Source organism: Aulonocara sp. 'chitande type north' Nkhata Bay, linkage group LG20, assembly GCF_057382095.1.
Source record: "Aulonocara sp. 'chitande type north' Nkhata Bay isolate Kocher_YH1m ecotype deep benthic linkage group LG20, A_spYH_male_GT1.1, whole genome shotgun sequence".
NCBI classification, from domain to species: Eukaryota; Metazoa; Chordata; class Actinopteri; order Cichliformes; family Cichlidae; genus Aulonocara; species Aulonocara sp. 'chitande type north' Nkhata Bay.
This window is the reverse complement of record NC_141363.1, coordinates 37007038-37033317: the sequence shown is the minus strand read 5'-3', so window position 1 is coordinate 37033317 and position 26280 is coordinate 37007038. Positions and strand designations below refer to the sequence as shown.

The 26280-nt window shown below is 42.5% G+C and overlaps 1 protein-coding gene across 1 annotated transcript in view; it reads left to right on the top strand.

The window, feature by feature from the left end:
- The window catches only part of LOC147306224 (ephrin type-B receptor 2-like), an 83166-nt gene extending 65414 nt beyond the window's left edge, over positions 1–17752 (top strand). Inside the window, exons 12-16 of the mRNA XM_086276452.1 lie at positions 12728–12943; positions 13052–13201; positions 14083–14276; positions 14375–14530; positions 16821–17752. Of these exons, the coding sequence (XP_086132578.1) occupies positions 12728–12943; positions 13052–13201; positions 14083–14276; positions 14375–14530; positions 16821–16929 (825 nt within the window). The 3' untranslated portion in view covers positions 16930–17752. The remainder of the gene's footprint in view (positions 1–12727; positions 12944–13051; positions 13202–14082; positions 14277–14374; positions 14531–16820) is intronic.
- Positions 17753–26280: the final 8528 nt, after the last annotated feature.

The window sequence follows — 26280 nt, the reverse complement described above, 5'->3', positions numbered from 1 at the left end:
GCTCCCCCTACAGTCTAGGAGTATTAACAACATAAAACATGATACTAGGCAAATAAAAATTTGTTGTTATCATTACGTCTTCCTTTTTTTTCAACAATAAAATAACATACCTACTTTCACAAACATAAACAGTCTCTATTTGTTTTTTACTTGTTAAACCAGGCTTTATCAAAGTAACGTTAACAACACAACTAGTTTTCAACAATTATGGTCCATTCAACACTAGTAACCAAACATAGTGAAACTTGCATAGATACTATGACATCATCTTCCAAACAACATGTCAACACATTACATCTGTTCGATCAGTCTCATAGGTGGCTTTACTTGTCTTACAGATCTTCTCAGTGTTTGTTCTTGTGTATGTGTAGGTGTTTCAGGTGATAGTGTCTCATGTGTGTGTTGGGGTTGTTCAGCAGCCTCCAACCTCTGCTCCACTACTACTGGTCCCTTAATAAGATCTCGGCGATTTCTTCGCAGCATAGCTCCATCTTCTGTCTGAATGATGTATGATCGTGGCTGATCTTTCCTTAGAACAGTCGCTTTCTGTGCCCATGCGTTGGATTTGTCTTTGAATCTCACTTGATCCCCAGCATGCAGTTCAGGTAGGTGTTTTGTTCCTCTGTCATAATAGAACTTCTGCTTTGCTTTTTGTTGCTCCTTAAACTTCTTCACGCTGTTTCCCTCTTTTGTTTTAAGCAGATTATCCTGAATGGGCAGGTTTGATCTCAGGCGTCGTCCCATAAGAAGCTGTGCTGGTGACATACCACACTCAAGTGGCGTTATGTGGTATACTAGCAGGCTTTGGTAGAAGTCAGCACCACTGTCTCTCGCCTTACTCATCAGCCTCTTCACTGTTTGGACGGACTTTTCCACTAGTCCATTAGATTGTGGGTAGTGCGGGCTTGATGTTGTGTGAACAAAGTCCCATTCTTTGGCAAACTGTCCAAACCTAATATTGGAGAATTGTGGTCCATTGTCTGTGAACACTTCACTTGGCACACCGTGTCGTGCAAATACAGCTTTCATAGAGGTGATTACAGCCTCTGCTGTTGTTGTTTGCAGTCTACATACTTCCGGATACAAAGAGTAGTAGTCTGTGACCACAATATAGTCCTTTCCTCCAGACACAAAGAGGTCAGCCCCCACTTTCTGATATGGTCGGTCTGGCACTGGGTGCGGCTTTAGTGGCTCGGCAGGATTGCTTGCTTGATATGTCAGACATGTTGAACAGTTCGACACTTCATTTGTCACATCCTGATTAATCCGTGGCCAGTACATCACCTCACGTGCTCTCCTTTTACATTTTTCCATGCCTAGATGCCCTGCGTGTATCTTTTTGAGCATCTCTCCTCGCAGGCTCTTTGGGATGACAATTTTACTTCCCTTGAACACCACATCATGCACTACAGACAGTTCTGCTCTGCAGTTCCAGTACTCTTGAATAACAGGTGAGCAGTTTTGCTTACAGCTGGGCCATCCATCTATGATGGTTTTGCGCAGTGCTTGTAACGTTCCATCTTTGCTTGTCTCCGTTCTGATGAGCTCCATCTTCCCTTCTGCAACAGGAAGTGCACTTGTGACCATGCTCACATATGCTCTTACATCATCATCCATCTTGGCGTTCGCTGGCTCATTCGGATCAACAGCTCGGGATAATGTGTCAGCTGTGTACATCAACTTGCCAGGTGTGTACATCACGTTAAGCGTGTAACGTTGCAGCCGGATCATCATTTTTTGGATTCTCAGTGGACAGTCATTTAGTGGTTTTTGGAACAATGCTATCAGTGGCTTGTGGTCAGTTTCAACACTGATGGCCTGCCCAGACACAAACTGGTGAAATCTCTCACAGGCGTACGTTATGCTGAGCAGTTCTTTTTCAATCTGTGCATATCTTGTCTCTGCGTCTGTCATGGATCGCGATGCATATGCAACAGGCTGCCACTCATCATACTTCTGCAGAAGAACAGCTCCAAGCCCACTCTGTGATGCATCTGATGAGATCTTAATAGGTCTCATTGGATCATAAAACTTCAGAACTGGTTCCTTTGTAAGCAGATCTTTCAAGTCACGCCATGCTTTCTCATGTTCATGATTCCACTCCCATTCGATTCTCTTTTCACTCTGCACATCTTTCTTGCATTGCGGCCTCGGCATGTTTTCAATTGCAGACACCTTTTGAGGATCTGGTCTGATGCCTTCACTGCTCAGGATATCTCCAACGAATGTCAGTTCCTTCGCCCCAAGCTGACATTTCTCTTTGTTCAGCTTCAGATTGGCTTTTCTGGTTGCTTCAAGAACATTTCTCAGTCTCATGTCATGTTCAGCTTTTGTGCTACCCCACACAATGATGTCATCCATTGACGTGTCGACTCCCTCCAGGTGTTCATAGATCATGTGTATTGTTTTGTGATACACCTCAGGTGCTGAAGCAATGCCAAACGGCAGTCGCCGGAATCTGTACCTGCCAAATGGGCTGTTGAACGTGCACAGTTTTGAACTTGCTTCGTCCAGCTTCAGTTGCCAAAATCCTGATGAAGCATCTAGCTTGCTAAAGTACTTCGCTTTTGCAAACTGTGACATTATCTCTTCTCTTGTAGGTAGTTTGAAATGTTCTCTCTTTATTGCTCTATTCAGATCTCTAGGATCCATGCAAACTCTGAGCTTTCCAGTCTTTTTCTCCACAATAACAAGAGAACTCACCCACTCCGTTGGTTCATCGATCTTTTCAATCACTTCCAGGTTTTCCATCCTGTCCAACTCAGCTTTCAGTGGCTTTTGTAGAGCAAATGGTACTTTGCGGCATGGATGAATGACTGGTGTTACACTTTCATTGACTCTGATTGTGTGTTCTCCAGCAAGGCAACCAAGTCCCTGAAATAGGTCACCATATTCCTTCATCAACTCATTATAGTCCATGTCATCATCAGTTTCCACAACGAGCACTCTTTTCACTAGGTTCAGACTCTCACAGGCATGTAACCCTAGTATAGGCTGCACAGTCTTCGGTACCACAATGAATGTTAGCGTGTGCTCCTTGTCTTTGTGTGTCACTTTAACCATGCATTTTCCTTTCACAGGTATTTCTGCACCTGAGTATCCACTCACTTTCACCTTCGTTGCATGCATTTTAGGTCTAGGTCTGATTTTCTTGAACTCTGCTTCTGATATGATATTCACTTGAGCTCCAGTATCCAGCTTGACTGTCATGAGTGTGTCATTCACAGTGTCATTATCCAGTCCTTTTCACCTGTCTTATTGTCTGTCACTGCAGCTACATAGAGTTCCTCTGTGTCTTCTTCATCCACAGTATGGACTGCACTTTGTTTCAGGGTTTGAGCTTTGCAGCACCTAGCATAATGGTTATTTTTGTTACATGTATTGCATCTTTTCCCATATGCTGGACATTTTTTAGGAGGATGTTGCATTCCGCAGCGACCACAAGTCTTTTCTTTTCTGTCCCTGTTTGCTGGCGATTTCAATTGCAGTTTCATTTCAGCTGCAGCACTCTCCTTTTTGACTCTGTGTGTGTTCTTATTCACAGCATCCACTCTGCAGCTGTCACTAAGCAGTTCTTTAGCTTGTGCCCTCACTGTTTCAGCTGCTCTGCACAGTGTTAATGCTTTTTCCAGGTCAAGATTTTCCTCTCTCAGTAGCCTCTCTCTCAGACCGTTGTCTGGAATCCCGCACACAAGTCTGTCTTTTATCAAAGAGTCTGTCAGTCCTCCAAATTCACATGTTTTACTCCTGTTCTGCAGCTCTGTGACATACTGATCTATTGTCTCCCCTGTCTTCTGTACACATGTGAAGAATCTGTGCCTCTCAAATGTCACATTTCTCTTAGGTATGCAGTAAGCCTCAAACTTCTCCATTATTTTATTCAGCTTCATTCCGTCACCATCAGTAAACGTGAAGTTATTATAGACTTCCAGTGCCTTATCACCCACTATATGCAAAAACACTGACGCTTGCTTTTTATCACTTGCCTCGTCAAGTCCAATTGCTGATAGGTACAACGTGAAACGTTGCTTAAATCTTCTCCAATTTTCAGCCACATTTCCAGTCAACTGAAGAATCGGTGGTGGGTGTAAGCCGTCCATGCTTTCACTGCGTTCACTGCTAAGCTGATCCGTCGGTACTGCTATATTGTAGTCCGTTACCTTTCTTCAAGTCCATCTTCTGACACCATGTCTTCTTTATGTTGTTATGGGTTCTTAAGAATGACACCATTACTTGAAGAGAAGGTATTTTATCGAACTGTGGTTCACATGTAAACAAAGCTTCGCCATCACAGTCTACTCCGAGGTAACTCCCGTTGTTCTCTAGCTCCCCCTACAGTCTAGGAGTATTAACAACATAAAACATGATACTAGGCAAATAAGGATTTGCTGTTATCATTACAATGACGTGGTCAGAAAGTCCGAGTGAAGCGCGGGGCACCGCACGATAGGCCCCGCTGATCGTGCTGTAACAGCGGTCTAATGTCCTCTCCTCTCTGGTCGGGCATTTAATATACTGCTTGTATTTGGGAAGCTCATGGCTCAGATTGGCTTTGTTAAAGTCCCCAAGAGCAATGATGAGAGAGTCCGGGAATGTCCGCTCCATGTGCAGTATCTGCTCCGCGAGTGCGCACTGAGCTGCCTGCGCATCCGCATCTGGCGGGATGTAAACAGCGGCCAGGATGAATGAAGCAAACTCCCGCGGAGAATAAAACGGTTTGCAGTGAATAAAAAGGTATTCCAGAGAGGAAGAGCAGTGCTGAGCAATCACTGTTACATCTGTGCACCAGCCACTATTAATGTAGAAGCAGACACCTCCACCTTTGGTCTTACCAGAGAGAGAGGCCTGCCGGTCCGCGCGCAGCAGATGAAAGCCCTCAAGCTTGAGCGCGCTGTCCGGGATGTCCTCACAGAGCCACGACTCCGTAAAACATAAGACACAGGAGGAGGCAAAGTCTCTGTTCATGCTTCTCATCAGGGCCAGCTCGTCTATTTTATTCCTGAGTGAGCGTACATTGGAAAGGAAGATCCCAGGAAGAGCAGTTCGCAGTCCACGTCTCCTCAGACGCACGAGTGCGCCGGCTCGCTTACCTCTCTTTCGGCGTCTCACTTTCCTGATCAGAGTCTGCAGTAAATCTGCCGCAGATGCGACAAATATTGGAAGTAAATCCACAGGTGTTGTAGTCCTGTAGTTAAGAAGCTCTTCTCTGGTATAAGAATATCCAGAGGAGTGCCCAGACACAGAAGTTATGCACAAAAACAAAACAGAAGTAACGCACTGAAGCACCAGGGCATCCATACGCGGCGCCATCTTGGATCATCTACAACTACATGTGTACTATTGCTGTGTGATTTATTACTATTACTGAAGGTCCGCTGCTCCGAAGCGTAGTAAAGAGACTTCTGGCTAATACGGCGGGTTCCGTGTCGGGCTCGTAGTCGAAAAATAGCTTTACTTTGTTGTCTGGGTCAACTTTGCTTGCGAGAGACAGAGAGAGGCGAGAGACAGAGAGAGGCATTGAAAGGCTGCTCCAACTGAACTTATTGTTTCGGAGGAAAACATGAACACGGTGTACAGTCGAGTCTTAATAGTGTACTTACAACTGGGCTCGTCAGGCACTCTTCTTGGCTGCAGTGGTTATTATTATATTTACATGCTTCCAGCTCCAGCTCTCGATAACAACTCCCTCCTCTTGCTCACAAACACATAACGTGTATGGCAGTCCATTCTCCCTGCAGCACAAACTACACTGTCTATGATGCTACATTCTTTAGAGCTATGCCTGTAGCATTCTGCCTATTAGCTTAGCACAACAACAACAACAAAAAGGCGCAGAGAGAGAGCATCACCCTGTAACCATGGCAACCGTAACGCTGCTGCCTGGAGCAACAGAACATAGCTGTCAAACAAAACCCAAACAGTCCTGACCCGCCAAAATATGAAACAGGAAAGTACCGCCGTGTAATCCATTTATTTCAACAAAGTGACTGTATTCTAAATACCTCCTTTTTAAACGGTAACTGTAATGGAATACATATTTTGTATTTTAAATACATAACGACGGTACATGTATATTTAAATACGTAACGGCGGTACATGTATTCCGTTACTCCCCAACAATGCCTAAGGTCAGAAGCACCCCACTCGCACTCTACACAATGTGAATACAGTACCCGCCTGAGTCATCTGACGGTCACTTCAGCTTCAAGGTAGACAGAAAGTGTTGTTCCATGGCCTCACAAACTCTTCCCACACCTGAGTATTTGCTTCATTTTTTCCTACCAGTGCTCATCAGTTGCCTCTGAAGTCCCACAGGCTAACCTTCTACAACTTGATGGCTCCCTTCATCTCCAATGCCCACTATCTGGTTTGAGGATTACAACCCTGACAGGCACCAACCACCTTGTTTCACACAGCTCCTTGCAGCAACCTTAGCAACACACGTGCAGAATATGGTTCATTTGGACTCAATGTCAAGTTCTGCTGGAGGTGGGAGTTGAAGATCTGCTGTACCAGGGTCTCTGCCAGGCATTCCCAGCATTCCCATTCCCTCCACAACATGTTTGGGTGTACTAGGTCCAGAATCCTCTCCCCCACTACCTGATCCAGCTCACTACCAGGTCGTGATGAGATGGCAGCTCAGCTCCCGTCTATTAGCCAATTATCCAGAACATATATCTCTGGCCTAGGGTGTCTTGGTGCCACGTGCACCTAGACACATCCTTATGTTTAAACATGGTCTACGTTATGGACAAACTGTGATTTGCACAGAAGTCCAAACACGAAACACCACTTAAGTCCAAATCAGACAGGTCGTTGTTCTTGATCAGCTCCCTCCAGTTCTCTAGTTCAGTAGGACAACAGAGTCACCAAATGGAGCACCCTCAATCATCCCAGTCAGTGACTGTAAGAAGGTTGGGTTATAATAATAACAATACTATTTATAAGAATAATAATATCTGTTGTTTGGCACATAAGTGCAAATGACAGTCAGGACCTATCCCCTGAACCAAAGTGTCTCAAAAGTGAAAAGAATACCAAGAGCAACTCTAGACTGGAACAGAGTCCAATCCCCAGGAGGCTGGTTCCAGAGCTCAATGCTTGCCTTAATGTGAGCCCAACCTGTATCTCTCAACCTCTTGAACCTCTTGAACCTTGAACCTCCTTTCCCACCAGGAAGGGTTTGATGTTTCACGTCTTAATAGCTAGCCTTGATAGGCAGGAATCAGACTGCCATCCACTTTTGGGTGGCTGTAGCTCAGGAGGTCGACCAGGTCATCTGCTCATCAGAAGATTCGTGGTTTGATCTCTGGCTCCCCCAGTCTGTCATGCCAAATAACCTTGGGCAAGTCCGAGTGCTCTGGGAGAGTAGAAAAGCGGTATATTTTTCCCCCTCGTTGTATATTGGTTTCTCTTCTTCTTACTTTTGCACCTTTGTGGTCCTGCTACCCAATTTTGCTGTGCAAGAAATTGCACAATGACAAAAAAAAGCTCTAAGTCTCTAAGTCTAAGTCTATATAAGAATCAGTCCATATACCATTTACACTGCATCTCCTGGTGCATGTTGTTTCTTCTTATCTGCTAATTGTCTTATCTGCTTGAACAAAATGGTGCCGGTGAGGTCGGCTGCCGTGCTGGATGCTCTGCCCCAACTTCTCCACTTTTTGCAGTTTTTCGTCACTTTTTGCTATATCTGCCATAATCTTGCATGGGCATCATGCAAAACACACAAATTTGCTACAGCAGAGACACTTTGGTTTCTATTGGTCTACAATACACAAACATTTCACCATGTTTAACTCCGGACCCAACCTGGCCAAAGGAGATCCTGAGAGAGAACAAAGGACGCGACCCTAAGCGACGGCCTCGAGGTAAAAGAGCCAGCATCAGGAACAGGCTACGGGCTCGCGCACACCGCGCACCCATGCCCAGTATCCTGCTAGCCAATGTTCAATCCATCGAGAACAAGCTTGATGACCTCAGAGCCAGAATCAAGTTCCAGAGAGACATTCGGGACTGCAACCTCCTCTGCTTCACCGAGACTTGGCTGAACCCAGCGATACCAGACCACGCCGTGCAGCCGACGAGGTTCTTTCCGGTTTACCACATGGACAGGACAATGGAGTCGGGGAAGAAAAGAGGTGGTGGAGTGTGTTTGATGGTGAACAACAGATGGTGCGACAGCACAAACATCTCCCCACTCACACGCTCTTGCTCGCCCAATCTGGAGCTTTTGATCGTTAAATGTCGCCCTTTCTATCTCCCTCGGGAATTCACTACGGTCATTGCCTGCACTGTTTACATTCCACCTCACGCGGACTCGGACACTGCCTTATGTGAGCTACATGAGGCTCTCACACATCAACAAACACTCCACCAAGATGCCGCACTCATTGTTATGGGAGATTTTAACAGAGTGAATCTCAAACGGACATTTCTCAACCTTCACCAGCACATCAACTGCCCCACCCGGGGCACTAGGACATTAGACCACTGCTACACCCCGTTCAAGAACTGTTACAAGGCTCAGCCCCTGCCGGCATTTGGAAAATCGGACCATGCCGCCATCTTCCTCATGCCTGCTTACAAACAAAGGCTAAAGCAGCAACCACCAATCAGGAGGGAGGTCGCTCGCTGGACGGACCAATCAGTGGCGCTGCAGGACACACTGGATGACGCAGACTGGGACATGTTTTGGCGCAGCTCTGATGACATCAACATATTTACGGAAGCGGTTGTGGGATTTATCGGGAAACTAGCAGACGACACAGCAGAAAGAACTATCATCCGAACGTTTCCCAACCAGAAGCCGTGGGTGGATAAAAACATCCGCGACGCTCTGAGATCACGCACCGCTGCCTACAATGAAGGGCTCGTCTCTGGTAATATGGACCTATACAAGGCTGCGTCCTACAACGTACGCAGCGCGGTCAGAAAGGCAAAGCGGAGCTATGGGGAAAAACTAAAGTCACAACTACGACAGTGCGACTCTAGGAGCCTGTGGAAAGGACTGCGGACTATAACGGACTATAAACGACCAGCTTCTTCAATGATGAATGCCGATGCTTCACTGGCTGATGAGCTGAACACGTTTTATGCTCGCTTTGACACTGCAGCAATTAAAACAACAAACGGCTGTGCGCGCTCGGAGTGCACCAGTGAAGAAAATGCATTTGTCATCACAGAGCATGCCGTGAGGAACACCTTCAGGAGGGTGAACACCAGGAAGGCAGCAGGACCAGATGCAATCCCTGGCCGGGTCCTTAGAGCCTGCGCTGACCAGCTAGCACCGGTGTTCACGGAGATCTTCAACCTCTCCCTGGCCCAAGCTGTGGTTCCCACGTGCTTCAAACAGTCCATTATTGTTCCTGTTCCAAAGAAACAACAGCCCGCTTGCCACAATGACTACCGTCCAGTAGCACTGACTTCAATTGTGATGAAGTGTTTTGAAAGACTGGTGAGAGATCACATCACTTCTTCACTTCCTGCCACCATCAACTCACTTCAGTTTGCTTACCGGACTAATCGTTCCACAGACGATGCCATATCTCACCTGCTCCACACATCCCTGAGTCACCTGGACACTGGCAGAGGGAATTATGTTAGGATGCTGTTCGTGGATTACAGTTCAGCATTCAACACAATAATTCCCTCTAAGCTTTTCACCAAGTTGACGGATCTAGGACTCAGCTCGTCACTGTGTCAGTGGATCCTCAACTTCCTCACAGACAGACCCCAATCAGTGAGGGTGGGAAAACAAGTCTCCCCCTCCATCTCACTCAGCACTAGAGTGCCTCAGGGCTGTGTTTTAAGCCCCCTGCTGTACTCACTGTACACTTATGACTGTGTAGCCACATCAGACACCACCTCCATTGTCAAGTTTGCTGACGACACTGCTGTTGTGGGCCTGATCTCCGACAACATCGAGACGGCCTACCTGGAGGAGATTAGGAACCTGGAGACCTGGTGCCAGGAGAATAACCTCCTCCTAAACATCAGCAAGACTAAGGAGCTGATCGTGGACTTCACTACAAAGCAGACGAGGAATTACAAACCCCTCATCATCAGTGGCACGCCAGTGGAGAGAGTGGACAGTTTCCGATACCTGGGTGTCCACATCACTCAGGACCTGTCATGGTCCTGCCACATCAACTCCCTGGTTAAGAAAGCCCGTCAGTGTCTCTTCTTCCTCAGAAGACTTAGAAAAAAGAAAAAAAAAGAAGACTTAGAGACTTCCATCTGCCACTGAAGGTGCTCAAGAACTTCTACTCCTGCACCATCGAGAGCGTCCTGACGGCAAACATCTGCACCTGGTTTGGGAACAGCACCAAGCAGGACAGACGAGATCTGCAAAGAGTGGTGCGCTCAGCCGAACGCATCATTCAATCAGAGCTCCCTGACCTGCTGTCCATCTACACCAAGCGGTGCAAGTCCAAAGCTAGGAAGATTATGATGGACCTCTCCCATCCCAACAATGGACTCTTCTCACTGTTGAGGTCTGGGAAGCGCTTCCGCTCCCTTAAGGCCAAAACAGAGAGAATGAGGAGGAGCTTCTTCCCCCAGGCTATTCGGGGCCTGAACCAGGTGTAGGACTGGACTCTCCCACACACGTCACTATAAGACTGGACTCTCACACACATCACCACACGCACCACCACACATTTCCTATAATCCTATAATTCCTATAATTTATAATCTTTATAAACTTTATAATCTCTTCTGAAATTTGCACATTCTTTACTGTAAATTCCTAAGTTCATTTGTAAATTTTTGTAGTAAACTGTAATTGTAAATATTGTAAAACTTTTCTTCTGTCATTTAATGGTCGGGCATTGTACAGCTACAAGCATTTCACCCCCATGTCATACTGTGTATGGTTGTGTGTGTGTGACAAATAAAATTTGAATTTGAATTTGATAATGGAGACCATGAGGTGTGTTTTGTGGTGTGTGTGTGTGTGTGCTAGAGCTGACCTTGCCATGTTACTTTACGTGGCTGTCAAAACATGATTGTACTACCAATTAAGCATATTAGGTGATGTGCATCTCTGTAATGAGAAGGGGTGTGGTCTAATGACATCAACACCCTATATCAGGTGTGCATAATTATTAGGCAACTTCCTTTCCTTTGGCAAAATGGGTCAAAAGAAGGCCTTGACAGGCTCAGAAAAGTCAAAAATAGTGAGATATCTTGCAGAGGGATGCAGCAGTCTCAAAATTGCAAAGCTTCTGAAGCGTGATCATCGAACAATCAAGCGTTTCATTCAAAATAGTCAACAGGGTCGCAAGAAGCGTGTGGAAAAACCAAGGCGCAAAATAACTGCCCATGAACTGAGAAAAGTCAAGTGTGCAGCTGCCAAGATGCCACTTGCCACCAGTTTGGCCATATTTCAGAGCTGCAACATCACTGGAGTGCCCAAAAGCACAAGGTGTGCAATACTCAGAGACATGGCCAAGGAAAGAAAGGCTGAAAGACGACCACCACTGAACAAGACACACAAGCTGAAACGTCAAGACTGGGCCAAGAAATATCTCAAGACTGGTTTTTCTAAGGTTTTATGGACTGATGAAATGAGAGTGAGTCTTGATGGGCCAGATGGATGGGCCCGTGGCTGGATTGGTAAAGGGCAGAGAGCTCCAGTCCGACTCAGACGCCAGCAAGGTGGAGGTGGAGTACTGGTTTGGGCTGGTATCATCAAAGATGAGCTTGTGGGGCCTTTTTGGGTTGAGGATGGAGTAAAGCTCAACTCCCAGTCCTACTGCCAGTTTCTGGAAGACACCTTCTTCAAGCAGTGGTACAGGAAGACGTCTGCATCCTTCAAGAAAAACATGATTTTCATGCAGGACAATGCTCCATCACACGCGTCCAAGTACTCCACAGCGTGGCTGGCAAGAAAGGGTATAAAAGAAGAAAAACTAATGACATGGCCACCTTGTTCACCTGATCTGAACCCCATTGAGAACCTGTGGTCCATCATAAAATGTGAGATTTACAACGAGGGAAAACAGTACACCTCTTTGAACAGTGTCTGGGAGGCTGTGGTTGCTGCTGCACGCAATGTTGATGGTGAACAGATCAAAACACTGACAGAATCCATGGATGGCAGGCTTTTGAGTGTCCTTGCAAAGAAAGGTGGCTATATTGGTCGCTGATTTGTTTTTGTTTTGTTTTTGAATGTCAGAAATGTATATTTGTGAATGTGGAGATGTTATATTGGTTTCACTGGTAAAAATAAATAATTGAAATGGGTATATATTTGTTTTTTGTTAAGTTGCCTAATAATTATGCACAGTAATAGTCACCTGCACACACAGATACCCCCCTAAAATAGCTAAAACTAAAAACAAACTAAAAACTACTTCCAAAAACATTCAGCTTTGATATTAATGAGTTTTTTTGGGTTCATTGAGAACATGGTTGTTGTTCAATAATAAAATTATTCCTCAAAAATACAACTTGCCTAATAATTCTGCACTCCCTGTAGAACCTGGTACCCTGGTACTCTCTTTTTCAAGAGAATTTGTACAGTTTAATATCTGAAAAAGGCTGCACATGGAAGCAGGCAGAGTGGTTGAGACATAATGCTCAGACATTTATCCAAAAGAGTCCAGTGTTTTTTTCCAATTAGTTTTATAACAACCTGTGATGTTTGGAGAGTCAGCACATGTGATTTTTGTGGAGTGAATTTACATTAATTTACACTAATTTGATGTTGTTTTCTTGAAAGCAAAATGATGGCCAGTTCACAGTGATACAGCTGGTGGGAATGTTGCGCGGCATTGCAGCAGGAATGAAATACTTGTGTGACATGAACTATGTCCATCGAGACCTGGCAGCGAGGAACATCTTGGTCAACAGCAACCTAGTGTGCAAAGTGTCTGACTTTGGCCTGTCACGTTTCCTTGAAGAGGATACTTCAGACCCCACTTACACCAGTGCTCTGGTGAGTCCTTATCAGTGACTATGGAGACCTTCATTCAGTACATTTCATTTATAATACTTCAAATTGTATTATAAATTCTGTCATAAATGAACTTCTTCTTCTTCTTAGGGGGGAAAGATTCCCATCAGGTGGACAGCACCAGAGGCCATTCAGTACAGGAAGTTCACCTCCTCAAGTGACTGCTGGAGCTATGGCATAGTCATGTGGGAGGTGATGTCATATGGAGAGAGGCCCTACTGGGACATGAGTAATCAAGATGTGAGTAAAGCCCTTTAAAATTACTGGTATTTGTGTTTAAGATAAACAATGATAAACTGCCAGGTAGTGGTAGTTGTTCCCTTGGGCTTAGCAGTTTCAGTTAAGTAGTTTCAATTTACTGCCAAAAGAATGTGATAACGGCCCATTATTGCTTCTGTAGTCAGTCAGAGAAAATCTTTTGTGACTGAAATTGTACCCTGAAATCAGCACGTCGCAGAGAAATGAGAAATGTGAACGAACTAAATAAACCTTGATGCACACTACTTACTCCTGAAAAACAACCCCATCGCTCCGCCACCAAATTTTAAGCTTTGACACAATACAGTTAGATAAGTACTGTTCTCATGGCAATTGCTCAAACCAGAGGCATCCATCAGATTGCCAGATGGAGACACGTGATTTGTCACTCCAGAAAACACATCTCCACTACTCTAGAGTCTGGTGGTGGCGTGCTGTAGGCCTCTGGATCCGATGCTGTTTTCAAACCCATGAAGCTCTCTATGCACTGTTGTTGAGCTAATCTGAAGGCCACGTGAAGTTTGGAGGTCTGTAATGATTTACTCTGTCCATAAAGGTGGTGACCTCCGTGGCAACCTCGTACTACACAGTGTTAAACATGTCCATGTCCCAACTTATTTGAGATTCCAAATGGCTCTTTTTCTTAAAATAGTACATTTTCTCAGTTTAAACATTTGCTATGAGAATAATATATCAGTTTATCAGATTTGCAAGTCATTTCTTTTTTCTTTTTAAATCCTGTCCTGTTTGTCAGCTTTTTGCAATCAGAATTATGATCTGAATGCATTCAGTTTTTATTTACATTTTGCACCTTATTCCAAGACTTTTGTTTTAACCATGAGTTTTCATGCAAATTGTTTTAGGTAATCAATGCCATAGAGCAGGACTACAGGTTGCCACCCCCTATGGATTGTCCTAGTGCACTACATCAGCTAATGCTTGACTGCTGGCAGAAAGATCGCAACAACCGACCCAAATTCAGCCAGATTGTCAGCACACTGGATAAGATGATCCGCAATCCCAACAGCCTGAAGGCCATGACACCATTGTCATCAAGGTATGACAGGAAGAACAATTATTTCACGCTGAGAGTTGCTGACACCCAATCATCTTTTTAACTTCTAGTTCTTTTGTCTTTTTCTATCCACCATTTAGTGTTCATTTAGCTCTGCTTGATCGCAGCACTCCAGATTTCTCCTCTTTCAGCACCATCGATGAGTGGCTGGATGCCATAAAAATGGGCCAGTACAAGGAGAATTTCACCAGTGAAGGCTTCACCAGCTTTGATGTGGTGTCTCAAATGACCATGGAGTATGTTAGATACTTTTCTTATATCAAAAACAGAGGTCTCACGTGCACACACTAGCTGATGAGTTAGAATGCGGCAACAATGGGGAAGTGTAAGGATTTGAGTGAGGGAAACCTTGGACCTTGCCATCTATGTGGATATTACTACCTACTACCTACCTAAGCATTGTTGCAGACCATGTACACAAACTGTACACCCTACTTTGATCTTAAGTGATCTTAAATGGGCCAGACCAGTGAAACTACATTATAAATGTTGTTACTCGTTAAGTTACTGTGGACTCATTAATAGTTGAAAAATAGTATCTCACCTGTCATTTCAGTGTTTAACTGTTAGTAATTGCTTTAATGTAATCTGAAAGAAACAGAAACGTATTCACGGAAACAGTATTCCCTAATGGCTATGGCCTCTTTCAGCGGGAAAATATGCCCTGCCGCAAAGGAAAAATGGTTCAGAAAAGTTGGGACTTAAAGAATCTGTTGCTAATCTCTTTGTGCCAGATACAACAGCGTGCATTCAGGGACCTACTGATGTCTCCATGCCTTGATGGTGTTTGTAGTCAAACTTGGCACTGCTCATGTTGGTACTGGTCTAAGAATCCTTGTGTACTGCTCTGCCAACCAGGAGCTGTCGCTTTGGCTCTGTGGTGTTATTTCCAATACCTTTCTCAGGTGTCCTTACATATTGACTCATGTGTCTACTCAGCTTGGTTGAGATGAGCTTCCATGTTGTGGAGAAGCAGGTATTCAGGCAGTTGTTCTATGATGTCATACCATTATGGGGATCGCGAAGGATCCCCATAATGGTATGACATGACGGTTTGGAGAGTAAGGCTGAAGAAGCTCGTTGATATAAGTGGAGGCCTCTCTTTATAAAGACATAAAAGTAAGAGTGAGGATTCTAAACTGATATATAATAATAATAATTAAAGATATGGTAATAAAATTATGAGGCTTTGCCAACAAAAATTAAAATAAGCACTTAATATTTGCCACCATGTTAAATGGCCTGTATTTTGTATAGCGTTTTACTAGTCCCTAAGGACCCCAAAGCGCTTTACACATCCAGTCATCCACCCATTCACACACAGGTGATGGCAAGCTACATTGTAGCCACAGCCACCCTGGGGCGCACTGACAGAGGCGAGGCTGCCAGACACTGGCGCCACCGCCAAGGACTGCCCAAGGACACAACGACCGAGACTGTCCAAGCCAGGGCTCGAACCGGCAACCTTCCGATTACAAGGCGAACTCCCTCTTGAGCCACAATCGCCCCTCATGGACCATGGGCCTTAAACTTCCAAAGAAATCAAACATGAGCATGTCTATTAGGCTGTCCAAACTTTCAGGGGTAAGACTTGGATCTCACAGGTCAGCAACATGAGCAGGACTGAACTTATCTTTTTATTTTATTTGTATCCCTCAATTGTAAAAGCATTGCTCTGCTGCCTGCCTGCCTGCCCCACATACCCAAGTTTGTGAATACAATAACTCAAAAATGAGGTGATGTAATACCTTAGGTGTATCAGATGAGTCTGAATCTTAATGATATTGACCTCAAGGTTAAGTCAGGGTTCAACTTTCCTGAAAATCACCTAGGATTTTCTCATTTATACAACAGGTATTTCTACTATGAAGCTGAAGGGTAGCACGGGCAGCTGCCTGTATTTTTATTTATTTATTTATTTACTTTGAACATTTACACGTTTGTGTGCTTTAAATTTGTCACCCATTGTCAGAATGCTCTGCTGTTCAACTATAATGTCCTGAGGTGTCTATGGTAGGAGATTACCTGAACTACCTGTGTGTGCCATTGTGCAACAGCACATAAGAGCTTTCAAAGCCCAGAGTTTTTTTGGCCACACCAGCAGCCTCCCTTACTGTAGGGAGGCTGCTGCCATACTAGTTATCATACTACTTATCATACTAGTTACCATACTAGTTATCCATGTTCCCGAAATGAAAAATTAAGTTGAAGAGGTTTTTTTACATGCTAGAGGAGACCAAATGTGTGTCACAGAGACACAAGCGCAAGTGGACTTGCACTGAGAAATGTGAAAATAACTGTTGCTTAAAGTGTTGCAGATTTAAAGGAAGACTGGTAAATTTCATGATCGATTATGGACTAAGTGCCTGAACTTTTTTAACCAACTTTGTACAATTTTATAATATACACAAAAGTTGTCATTTAGATTTGGTTGTCAGTATCCACAAGCCAGAATGCCTTCTGAAATGTCAACTGTTACTCCTGTGGTATAGCTGGGTGTAATGATGGCGTATGATTTAACTTCAGGGATATCCTCCGAGTGGGAGTGACATTGGCTGGTCACCAGAAGAAGATCCTGAACAGCATCCAGTCAATGAGGGCCCAGATGAACCAGATCACCTCTGTGGAAGTGTGATCTCATAGACCAGAAGCACAAAGACTGTTCACTACAGGAAGTCCAGCTGCCAGTAACCATGCATTGAGGAACACATACACTGTGACTTCAGTTGAACCTCAGATTCACTTTTCCTCCTTCCAAACACTCTCCAAAGGCTTCCATCAGTATGCAGCACAGCACAGATGTTGAGTAGTTTTCTTGAAGCTGCTGTATATTCAGGTAACAGTCTTTTTGGGGGGCTGTTGGACATAATCACAGGCATCTAACTGTCAAATTACTACAGTACAGTCACGTGTCTTGTTAATGTTCCATCACTCTTCCACTCTCTCCACTACCAGCAACTTAAGTTATTCTTAAGAATTAATGTCCTAAAATTGGCCTTGCATTTTGAATTTTATGCAAGGAACCTGCTGTCACAGTGAACGATGATATTAAAAACAGCATAGCAGGACTCAATGAACTGGCTGGTGCAAATTACAACTTATACGTTAAGTTGAGCATATTTATTTATAGCTGCCACCTTCACCTTACTGCTACCTCTGTACCACAGTAATTGTGGCATTTTTCGTAACTATGTAAAGTTTCTTAACTATGTAAAGCTGCAAATCAGAACTTTTTGTCAGATCAAACCCAGTTTTTGGTACAGGTAATTGAACATTTACATAGATTGTATGGTGTGAATTTGAATAAGGAAGCATTGGCTAACTATGACCCTTATATTATTCAGCTACAATGTAGATGAACACACTTCTACTACCAGCAACAACAGGTGCCAAATACATATATATATATCTCTCTCTCTCTCTCTCTACACACACACACACACACACACACACACACACACACACACATATATATATGTATGTATGTGTGTGTGTGTGTGTGTGTGTGTGTGTGTGTGTGTGTGTGTGTGTGTGTGTGTGTAGAGAGAGAGAGAGAGATATCATTTATCTCACTGTCCCATTTACTGCGGAAACTGTGATACGAAACTTGCAGATATGATTCTCGGTTCTGTTCATGTGTTTTGGGGTTAAAGGTTTACAAGTTTTCATGTTTTATAGAAAATTGTTCAAGAGAAATACCTTTTACACCCAGTTGTTGTCTTGTACATATCAGTATATATTTTTCTTTTAAGAAAAAAAGACTGCTCTTTCATTTGGCACTTTTAAATCATAGCTGTTAAACAAATTGCTTTTCAATGTTTCTTATTCTCACATACCACTGAGAGCTATAGGCACTGGCTTGCCAACAGAAGCAAATTGGGATTTAGTGTCTTGCCAGAAGATAGTTCTAAATGATGTCGCAACTGAACTACTAACACTGTATTTAGTGACTCAACATTACTTGAGTTATAGCTTCCCAGCAAGTGCTACCAATAACCAATTATTATTCTATTATCAAAGTGATTTAAAATAACATTCAAATGTCCTGCAGATTTTGAAATCTAGAAATTTTAAAATGTCAATTCAAATGTCTCTATGTTTTGCAACCTAACAAAGGCCGTATGTAGAGGAGTGCTTTTCAAGTCATTTTCAGAATATGAAAAATAATACAAATCTTGTTAATTATGTGTTCAACAGGCTTGGCTGATAAAAACCGATGATACATATCCCTTTATTAAGCATAGCATGTATTACATTTGACACCAAAGTTTAGCCTTTAACATTAAACTCTGTGTATGATGTCTTGAGCTTGACCACCTACAGTGTAACTTTCTTGGATATATATAAAATGCACAAATTATTGCTTTCATAATTAGGAGACTCACATCCACTTATTGTGAGAAAACAAATGATTATTCTTGCCCAAAAGTAAATTCACATAATTAGTATGTCATTCAGATGTTTTCTCATTAAGAAACTGAGTAGTACTTGATAATGCAGCCCATAACTTATGGTATAATTTCATATATTTCAGATCAGAATGTAGGGTGTTTTTCAGTTGTCTAAAAATATATCTCTGTAAGGACAGTGCAACCAACTAGGGCCAGGACCAAATTGCTCTCTCCCCAGCCACCTCCTCTGGGGGAAAACCAAGGCATTTACAGCCCAGCTGAGAGACCTAATGTCTGTAGTGTGTCTTGGGTTTATCTCAGTGCCTCCTCCCAGTAGAACATACCCAAAAGGCTTGCTCAGGAGGTATCCTAGTCAGATGCCCAAACCACTTAAGCTAGTACCTTTTGGTGTCTAAACTGCTCCAGTGTGAACTATAGGCCACCACATGATAAAGCCAACAGAACCACATCAACTGCAAAAAAGCACAGACAATATCCTGAAGCCACCACAATGGAAGCCTGTGCATAAAAATTTGAAATAGACTTACTGCCAGCATTGTAACCAAGTCCTCACTGTGGTTTGAACAGTGACCAAATAGGGACTTTCTATAATAGTCGTTTTTTGTTTGTTTGTTTCTTGTTGTCTTTCTTTTTTTTTGTTAAACAATGTCTTCTCCAAGTCGACAAGATACATATAGACTGGTTCGACTGGCACCAGGGGCTTTGGCCTGTGAACAAGACATCACCCTCCCCAGGCCTCACTCCAGGGCATGGTTATAGCCCAATGGTTATTTCATTTTTTTTCTTTTGTTTAAAAAAAAAAAACAGTTAACATTTGAATGGCATTTCAGAACTGAACTTATGATCCTGATTTTTTTTTTTTTGGACACATGGATGGATGGACTTCGATGTGCTTCCATAAAGTTGAGTTTCAAATTAAAAGCAGTCAGCTAAGATTCATTTTTGGATTTGAGAGCAGTATTCAGTTGTTTAAGGAGAAACTCCATTCTCTTGCATTCCTCTTCACATGCATTGCACTTCTAAACTGATCCACGCTGCTAGGCATGGGCATGTGAAGTTTTAATGATGCATCATAGATGAATACTATCAGAGTGTCTTGGAGAACTTAGAATAGTTTATCTGTGGATTAAATCTGTCAACAGATGGGTGATCTAAGAGGCCACAATAAATGAATATGAGGCTTACTTTGAAAAGCCGTAATTTCCAATTTCGTAAATCATTACTGAAAAAGTCTACAACCACTGACTGACATGATTTAAAATATGATTAGGTTTTGAGTGGTAAATCAGACTACCCATGGTTTGGGAAAATATAATGGTATAGTTGTGCAATGTTTAGGATTCTGTTTAGGATTCTGGCACCATAAGTGCATTTCTGTCTTTGCTTCTGAGAGGAAAATCGTTCAAATTGGCCATTAAAGCTATAAGCACCAAGCCTCAGAACAAAATAGCTATGCTGTGGCTCTTATGGAAGTCTTTGCAAGAAATTAGGTATCATGTCCCGTTTAGATATTGGTGTTTATACACTCTGGGTTTCTGTAGGACATAGAGGTCCTGTGCTCCACATTATTACCATAAAAGATGTGTTCCATCTATGATCTCTGTTTTGTCTTTTCTGTCCTTGTACATATTCCCTTCATGATTTGAAATGAAGCTGAAGCGTACCATCATCCGAACTCAGAAATCAGTGTGGGTTGGGGTTTGAAAGGTAACATAGCTCAGAAGCCTCACAGGACCAATACAGCATTAGAAATATTTTGGGGTTTTTTTTATGTGAATTTTTAAAAAATGTGAGGTTGTTGTTTTTTTTAAAATAAATGTTATGCAATCGTTGTACGTACAGAAAAGAAAAGTGAATTTTCCGTTTGAGTCATGTGACATTTGAGTGATTTTTTTTTTAAAAATGGGGACATTTGGCATGTTAAACCCTTCCTTCTAATGTACTGCCATAAATCACATGTTCATCCACTCACTATGGTGTTATCTACATGAGTCCCTTTGAACTTGGTCCTGTTTGTACATGTTCAGAATGTTGTCAGTTATTGTAAGGCTATAACATGTTTTGATGGTAGCATTCAAAAGCACAATTCCAAGACATTTATTCCCCGCTTATGTTTTGAAATTCAGTGCTATTGTAAAAAATCAGGAAGGAATACATATGCTTCTTTAAGGGTTAGTTATTCTTTGTAATCTGCTCACTGGAACACATAAAAATAAAGAAACAAACTCTTAACAACCTGCTTTAACAATGAAGGTTTGGATTTCTAGTGTTGGATCAGGACAGGCCAGACTCCTTTTTTTCTTTTTTAATATGTTGTAGTTTAAAGAAATGCACTGACTTGAATTAATTATAAAACATGTCCTGATGCATGTTCTTTCTGAACAGAAGGTACAACTAAGACTTCTGTATTGCAGAAGCTCATTAGACATTGCATGTACTATTCTGGGCTCTGTGTTAGTCTTCCTGGAGATAGTGTTTTTTGGTAAATTTTTATGACTATGATCCAAAAGAGGTGCTTCCACTTATCTCAGCTTTAAGTGTTGCTTATTGTTTGTATTCTCGTTTAATGTAAAAATCTATTGTTCTCTCTGATTTATAACAGATTCATATTGATACCATTTTTTATTCTAACATCATATAATATAATTGTAAAAACAGCCTTACATATTTTACAAACACATAAACACATTGTACTGTAATGTACACATGCATTCTCCGCACATATTTAACACACTGGACCCAGGCAGCAGATTGACATTAGATGATAAGTACTTCTGTTCAAACTGACCAGAATTATTATTTGATGGTGTTTGGTAAGAAATCAGATTCTGTAAATTAATAAGCCATCCACCCATTTTCTCTGCTTATCTGGATCCAAGCCACAGTCTAAGAAGAGATGACCCAATCTTAATCTCCCCATCCACCACCACATGTTCCTGTGGTGGGACATCATGGAGTTCCGAATGTATGCATTATACTCAGAAACCCAAACCACCTCAACTGACTCCTTCCTACGGGAGAAACAGCAGGTCTTCACTGTGAAGCTCCCAAATAACTCACATCTAAGGCTTGTATCTGTGATCTTATTCTTTTGATCATAACCATGGCCATAACAACAGGAATTTGAATATGAACCTGACATACTTGCTCCTCCACTTGAGACAGAAACTCATCCCTCATTTCCCCAGTGGCATTCTACCCTTTTCTGGCTGATAACCATAGCCTTTGTCATCTCTCATCCCTCCTGCTTCACAGTCAGCTGCAAACTGCTCCAGTGCTGACTGCAGGTCAATACTCAATGAAGTCAACAGGACCACACCATCAACACCATGCAGGTACATGAGCCCAAGACAGACAAATGTGAATCCGTTTATTACAGAAATTTTCTTCATTAAAGTCATGAACAAAATTGGCAGTATATCCAATGTTACATAATCAGAGCAAAAACCACAATATTCATCCTGAATTTTTCCACTACCTCTAAGGTAGCCTGAGGAGGGCAGTACCCCAAAGCTCGACCACACCCTTCAGTCTCCCTTCTTGAATATGACCCTTGTCACCAAGAGGCTCTGTCCTAGTATTGCAGAGAGATATCCAGTTGAACAGCCCCACAACATCCAGAGCTTTAAGGAACTTGGGGTAAATCTTATCCTTTCCAGAGTTTTGACTTACCTCAGTGACCTTATCCACAGAGATTGGCGAGCTAACCCCCAAGTCTTCTGCTCTGCTTCCTGAACAGAAAACATGTTCAAATTCCTTTAAATATTTTTTCCACTCTCCAACTATGTCCTTAGTTAAGGTCAACAACACCTAATTCCTACAGTACAAAGTGAAGGTAGAAAATTGCGTTTACCTAGCTAAATATCTGACAGTTTTCATGGCATCACCCCGGAATATGCAGACTGGAATATGGAACATTCGTTTTTGCAAAGATGACTGTCTAAAGCTGCATTCTGCTTGGCCTATCAGTACCCATCAACTGCCACAGGAGTCCCACAGTCTAGTCTAATTCAGTAGGATTATTTGTTCAGCTTGATGGCTCTTTTTTACTCTGCTGCAAAAGATCTTGGATCTGGGCAAATTCCTTTAAGTATTTTTTTTTTGTCCTCAGTTGAGGTCAACAACATCCTATCCCAAATGTGCACTCTGTGTGCGGAAAACTGCTTTTACCTCACTATCTGACAGTTTTCGTGACATCACCATGTCACCATGTAGACTGGAATATGGAATATGTGTTTTTGCAAAGATGATTGTCAAAGCTGTATTCTGCTGGCCCTATCAGTACCCATCAGCTGACACAGGAGTCCCACAGTCTACCCTAATTCGGCAGCACTTTCTTATACAGCTTGGTAATAAAGTGGTAATAGTAGGTTAAAAACGTAGAAACAAGGCTGCAATAATGTGTAACAAAAAGTTATTACCACTCAATGACCAAAGTAATAACCACTTAATATCCAAGTAATATTGTGGTAGCAACAGTGGTCACAGTTAGTTATACTGAAATATACATAATCTGATGACAAGGCCCAAAAACTGTGGGTAATAATGTGGAAACACAGCTTGGATATAAGTGGTAATAGTAGGGGTATCAAGGCAGAAACAAGAATTAAAGTGATGACTACTAAGAAACACCTCTGGCCGTTTCTGTGTAATAAGCAGTGCTGGTCAAGTTACTTGAAAAAAGTAATCAGTAACTAATTACTGATTACTTCCCCAAAAAGTAATCCCGTTACTTTACTGATTACTTATTTTCAAAAGTAATTAATTACTTAGTTACTTAGTTACTTTTTAAAAACACGATTTACAACCTGAAAAGGTGATAAAGCGATAGATCTTTCAGCCCAATTCTACTTTTTCTGCATAATCCATCATACAAAATGTAATCAAATGGAAAAGTCTCTTTTTTTAAACTTGTTTTATCAGTTTTAATCTTTTAACTTTATGCATCAAGCAAAAATGTAATTATATGCAACATTCTCTGAGTTGAATAAATTAGTTTAACATTGAAACCTATTTTCTACACATTCCAGCACATAAAATATTTTTTGTGTTTACACTCAGTCTTTCAAATAGATGCAAAACACAGCAGAACATAAATAAAGTCAAAGACTCAGCGGTCCTGTTGCTCTATTTTCACCTGTAAAGCAGGACTGAGGTAGGCGGAGGTTTACCCTGGTGCAGGTGTGCCGCGGTCAATGGAAGAATCCGCGAGTTTCTCTGTGAATTTCCCATTACGTCGTTGCGCACTCGGTGCTTGCTTGGAAGTTTAGGGTTTTTTTTCGCTGTAAAAAGAAGTTTTCTTCCCACGCACGATAGACGCTAATGTTTTTGTCATTTTTTATGGAATCAAACTCAAAGTAAGGTCAGTACTTCCACGCTTTAAACGCTGCATGCTCATACTATCTCCCACAATCGATATGTGATCCATTGTTGATCTGCACACAGCTGTTGTCACTAACAGCGCACTCCCTTACGTCACTGTCGTGAGACATTCTCGCAAAAAAATCACGGTTTTAGTAACGCAGTAACGCAGCGTTCCTATGGGAAAGTGACGGTAATCGAATTACCGTTTTTGCAATAGTAATCCCTTACTTTACTCGTTACTTGAAAAAAGTAATCAGGTAACGCGTTACTGCCCATCTCTGGTAATAAGCAGGAATTTAATACTATAGTAATGATAACTGAAGTGGAACACATGTTTAAAATGTCCTGTAAAAAATGTCCTGTAAACAAAATAAAATGCCATCCATGTTCTCCTGCTTGTCTAATTCATGGTTGTAGGGAGTGCAACACCCCACAAATTCACTGGGTGGCGATAGCTATAATGCTATATAGACCTGCGGGCAGACTGTTAGGACTGCGCTCTTCTGGACAGAGATCTCTCATGTTCCATCCATCCATCTTCATCTGCTTTATCCGAGGCCGGGTCGCGGGGGCAGCAGCCTAAGCAACATGTTGTTCCTAATATCTGCTGGAGCCACTTGCCTAGCTTAATTTTCACTACACCAACTGCTCTGATTACCACTGGGACCACTGTTACCTTCACCCTCCACATCTTCTCAAGCTCTTCTCTGAGCCCTTGGTACTCCTCCAGCTTCTCGTGTTCCTTCTTCCTGATGCTGCTGCTCCTCAGGACTTGTCTGACCCTCTGCAGGTAGTTGGTGGTTGCAGCTTTCCTAGCAGCCTCTTCGTGGTTCCTATTTGCCTGTAAGATTCCCGGGTATTTGTAACTGTTCTAGATGTCTACAATGTTGCCTTCTGGTAGTTCGATCCTCTCAGATCTGACTGCCTTCCCTGTCTTTGTCATCATCCGACTACACTTCTCCAATCTGAACAACATTGCTGTAGATCCTGGTTGTGTGAATCGATGTCTCGTTCACTCGATGTCATCCATGTAGAGGATGTGGCTGACAGTCTTGTCAATGATCTCACTGAGGGGGTTCAGGCTTATCCAGAACAGCAGTGGGGACAGAGCATCTCCTTGGTTATTGGCAAGTAGTTGGATGGGGATGGTTCCTTCTGGGTGTCCTTGAGGATCAGGACTGTCCAGCCTTTGGTTAGCCATTCTGGGTGTCTTTCTAGCAGCTGGTTCATCTGTGCTGCCAGACTCTCATGGAGCGCAGTCAGTTTCTTCAGGCGAGTAGGTGATAGGTTTGTAGCTTGAACCTATTCGCTGGAACGTTGAAGACAATATAATTACACAGCAAGCAAGACACGAAGTAGGCAAAGTTCTTCATGTTTCTCATGCACGGGAGAGAACCGGACAAACGCCGTTCCTTCGCTTGACCCCAGTTGCTCTCGTCCGCTCCCCCGTAACACTGCTCTTTTATTGAGGTTACATGAATATACATAGCTTCATTAACATATGACGTCTACATACAAACAAAGAGTACCTTGCCTGTGTGTGTGTGTGTGTGTGTGTGTGTGTGTGTGTGTGTGTGTGTGTGTGTGGGGTCAGAGTGTGACCCCATAAATGACTTCCCTAAACCTGCTGGTCTGGAAGTCCAGCAGTTCATCTAAACAGAAGGCACTTAGCCTAAAACAGATATAGATACATTTATCCTACCATAAAACAATAACACAAGGTGCGACCTCTTCCCATGCTCCTAGAGTGCTCTGGAATGCACACAAAGTTTGAAGACTATTAGGGATCAAACCTCTACCAATCTAAAACTAATTATAAAACTCTAAGCATATATAAGTAGTAGAGCTGGGCGATATGAGATTTTTTCATATCACGATATGTTTTTTTCATTTCAGGCGATAACGATATCTATCACGATATAAGCCAAATAACTATATTTGTAAGATTTAAATGTGCCGTTGCTCACAAGTAAAATGTGAAATAATCAGCAGCTTGTTTTTATTTAAATATTTATTTCCCATAATAAGTTCAACAGGGTAGATGTACTTAAAGAACATGAGACTTTTTCAGATAAATAAAGGCAAATATTGCAAACTACACAAAAGGCAGCCGCTAAAGCGTTTAAGTTTCAAAATAGAACAAACAAAACAGACTAAATTGTCAATTCCACTTAGAAACAAAATATTAATTCTAAAAATAAATCTTAGTT